The sequence below is a fragment of the Camellia sinensis genome, chromosome 2 (assembly GCF_055761805.1).
Source record: "Camellia sinensis isolate YWXY chromosome 2, ASM5576180v1, whole genome shotgun sequence".
Classification (NCBI taxonomy): domain Eukaryota; kingdom Viridiplantae; phylum Streptophyta; class Magnoliopsida; order Ericales; family Theaceae; genus Camellia; species Camellia sinensis.
This window is the reverse complement of record NC_138962.1, coordinates 99,220,019-99,223,956: the sequence shown is the minus strand read 5'-3', so window position 1 is coordinate 99,223,956 and position 3,938 is coordinate 99,220,019. Positions and strand designations below refer to the sequence as shown.

Here is a 3,938-nt window from a genome sequence, read left to right as displayed (position 1 = left end):
ATGAAATGATAGGGAGAGTGGTTGTGCACACATATCTTGCAAATCCATTGTCATGCCCCTTCTTGTTCTCTGTTGCAACAAACTGGAGTATGACAGCAAAACTGGTCGGCCGACCAGAAAAACTAGCTGGCCGACCACTTTTTCTGGTCTGCAGCAAACATAGGTGGCCGGCAAGTGGTTGGTACCACCAACAACTGGTCGGCAGCCCTCCTGAGGGTCCCCAAGGTGAGTTAGAAGCTATTTGGAGCTTGGTGCAGTGTTCTGAAAACAATTGAAAACAGAAGCAAGTTGGGGCATCGCGATGGATTTTCGAACGAGGCAACCGAGCATGCATACACTTCTCACTTCGAGGCTCCTGTTTTATTACTTTGCTTAGCTACCATGCTTAGCTAGTTAATGCTTTAGTTTATGCACTTAAGTAGTTAATGCGTTTAGCTATTCAATTTGTGTTGTAATAACTAGTTAGTTAACTTATTAGTTAATTAGCTTCAAGTTGTAATAATTAGTTAACTTGTTCGTTAATTAGTTTTGTGATGTAAGAATTAGTTTAATTAGCTTAGATTAGCTAGTCGGTTATTTATTCGGACCCTCCGTCGAGAGGGCCAACTGTTGTAATAAGCGTATGTGTGTGTGATGCATGTCTTCCAACCCCCATTTCTTTCTCCCTTTTACTTACCTGCTTTCAGTGGTTAGTTTTAGGGCATGTTTCAATTAGCATACTTATGTTTGCATGCGTGTATTATTCATCTGTTTTGCATACACCGGGCTCGGCGCATCATACAAACTGCATTGTATTTCAATACATCTACTTGAATACATGTTCAACAGCATGTTACCAAGTTGCATTTCACATGACATCTTAGGATAGTTGAGCCTATCTTAGTTGCATTTTTGCATGTGTTGCATTAGTCATCTTAACATGAACTAGGATCATGCATGATTTCTAACTAGTTCTTTGTTTTGGCTCGGAGTAACTGTGAGTGTTTATGCTTTATCATCCCTGCATGAGATGTGTATGCTGCCATGTTAGCATGATTGCCATGAGGCTAACTGATTAGTTGATTAACTGCATGAATGCCTGTGGATGAAGGTTGGATTGCTTGAATTGGAACAATTCATCAAATGTGAGTTTTAAGCCCACTTGAGGGTGGCAAATCATCATGTTTTCTAAGCCCACTTGAGGGTGGCAAAATCTACGACTTAGCCTACTTACGAGTAGCAAACTTCAAATCATTTTCACAAATGAAAATGAAATGTTTTGTTCCAACTTAGGCGATCTAGTCTATACTTGTATGTTGTGCGCATCACATAGTAATTCTAGCTAATAATGGGAATAAGAACACATGTGTTTTTAAAAACAACGTATCATGTTAGTAAAGGCCGATCTTTGATCGGGCGAGCAGGGGTGCTCATTGCATGACCTTCCCCTCTCGTACCTAAGTTCCCGAGTCGAGGCAACTTTGGTGATGATGGACACGTGGCCTCAGGCATGAGTCAGGGTTTCCTAAATTTCTCCAAAATAAAACATTTAGGTGGCGATTCTGTATTTGGCAAAGCAGTCCATGTTTGGCACTTCTTTATTAAAATCGATTTTCCAAAACGATTTGCCGAATTTAGACTCTTTGGTGATTTATCAGTCTTGCATTGCACTTTGCGAGATTAGATTCAGAACCGTGACATGAGTCCGAACTGTAGTAGCTAAGAACAAAACGATTCGTGCCCTCGCGGTGCAGAGAGCAGAGTTCTGGGGCGGTCTATAGTGGCTCGAGTGAAGGACTGCTTAAGCAATGAAATGCTAGTTAATTCTTGAATCTAGCTCTTCAAATCTCTAAACTTGAGTTCAATCCTTCAAGAATGTGCTCAATTTCTCTCTAATTCTCACTCCCCTCTCTCTATGGTGTATATTTTTAGAATTTTTGGTCTTGTAATATGTGCTTAAGCACATTACAACATATATATATATATATATGCTTGACTAATCTAATTGATTAATCAAGGTTTAAGATTAATCAAATAGGCTTAATTAAATTAAATTAATCTAATTATTTTGATCCGAATCAATTTTTAATTAAATTACACCGTAGTCTCCAAAAATTATGCTAATCATAATAGTACAGTCAATTTTGATTTATGTTGCCTCTACGGCCTTCAATTTCAAATTATAACGGAATACAAAACAGATTTTCCTACAATGGACATATATGAATTCAAAAACACATATAATCACATGATTAGCATCCAAATTCACATTAAGAACATAATCACAAGTATAATTAAAGATTAACGGCATACCACAGAATGGGGTTGTCACATTCTTGCCCCCATTAGGACGTTTTGTCCTCTAAGCTTATGTTACCTTCTATTAGAAACAAATGTGGGTACTGTTTTCACATCTCATCTTCTTTTTCCCACGTGGCTTTCCTTCCATAATGCTCTTTTCATTCCATTTTCACCATTAGAATGGATTTGTTTCTCAGTTATTTCACTTGTCGATCAATGATCAGTTCATGCCATTCTTCATATTCCATATTCTCATTAAGAGCTATCCAGTGGTAGTCTATAACATGAAATGGATCCCGGAGGTAGCCCTTCAACATTGACACATGGAACACGTTGTGCATTTGTTCCATACCTTGCGGTAAAACAACTCTATAAGCAACTGGATCAAGTATCTCCAAAATTTGAAATGGCCTAATGTAAAGGGTTGACAATTTACTCTTCTTACCAAATCTTGACTGGCCCTTCATCGGGATGACATAAATAAAGACATGGTCGCCAACTTCATATTCGAGAGGCCTTCTTCTAACATCCGCATAGCTCTTTTGTCGGCTCTAAGCAGTTTTGAGCCTTTGCTGAATACCTTTGATCTTTTTAGTAGTCGTCTGTACAATCTCAGGCCCAAGTAAGATTCCATCCCCAACTTCAGTCCAGCATATTGGAGATGTACATTTTCTGCCATACAAGGCTTCATATGATGCCATACAAATACAGGAGTGGAAACTATTGTTATACACAAATTCGGCCAACGGTAAGTAGTCCTTTCAACTCTCCTAAAAATCCAAGGCACGCATTTTGAGCATATCTTCCAGAGTCTGTATGGTCCGTTCTGATTTCCCATCAGTTTATGGATGGAATGCAGTGCTAAACCAGTTCTGTTCCCATTGCCCATTGCAAACTTTTCCAGAATCTAGATACAAACTTCGGATCTCTATTCGACACAATAGACACCGGCACTCCATGTAGACAGACAATTTCATCAATATAAATGATAGCCAATCTATATGCATCATAACTAGTTCTAATAGGAAGAAAATGTGCATATTTAGTCAGTCTATCAACAATAACCCATATAGAGTTCATACCTCTCGGAGTTCGAGGAAGACCAACAATAAAATCCATAGTTATATGCTCTCATTTCCATTTTGGAATAGGGAGAGGTTAAAGTAGACCGGCTAGTTTCTGGTGTTCAACTTTGACTTGCTGACACTGAAGGCACTTGTATACATATTCTGCAATTTCCCATTTCATATTAGGCCACCAGTAGTTCTGTTTCAAGTCTCGATACATCTTGTTGTTACCCAGATGCATGGCAAATTTCGACTTATGGGCATCATCTAGAATTCTCTTCTTTAAATTAGAGATGTTCGGAACATACAATCTATTCCAAAATTTTAACACTTCATTCTTAACACTATACCCCAGTTTCGGATTCACTTCAAACTCATCAATCACCTTTTTGAGGAATTCATCCTCCCATTGCCTTTGCTTAATCTCATCAATAACTGCCAGCTGAGCTATAACAACGGCTATCATTCCATTATGTTCATGTAATAACACTTCAATTTCTGATCTTTCAAAGTCTTGCAGAAGGTCTTTTTGTTTAGTGAGTAGGCAAGCTAAGTTCCCTGTTAATTTTCTACTCAAGGCATCGGCAACTG

General features: G+C 38.5%; 1 protein-coding gene across 1 annotated transcript; it reads right to left on the bottom strand.

Annotated features, from left to right (window-relative positions):
• Positions 1-2,477: 2,477 nt before the first annotated feature.
• On the bottom strand, positions 2,478-3,399 carry LOC145816133 (uncharacterized). The gene is made up of 2 exons (XM_082912380.1): positions 3,148-3,399; positions 2,478-2,741 (listed from the first exon to the last, which is right to left on the bottom strand). The coding sequence occupies exons 1-2, from the start codon at positions 3,397-3,399 to the stop codon at positions 2,478-2,480; spliced, it is 516 nt and encodes a 171-aa protein (XP_082768506.1).
• Positions 3,400-3,938: the final 539 nt, after the last annotated feature.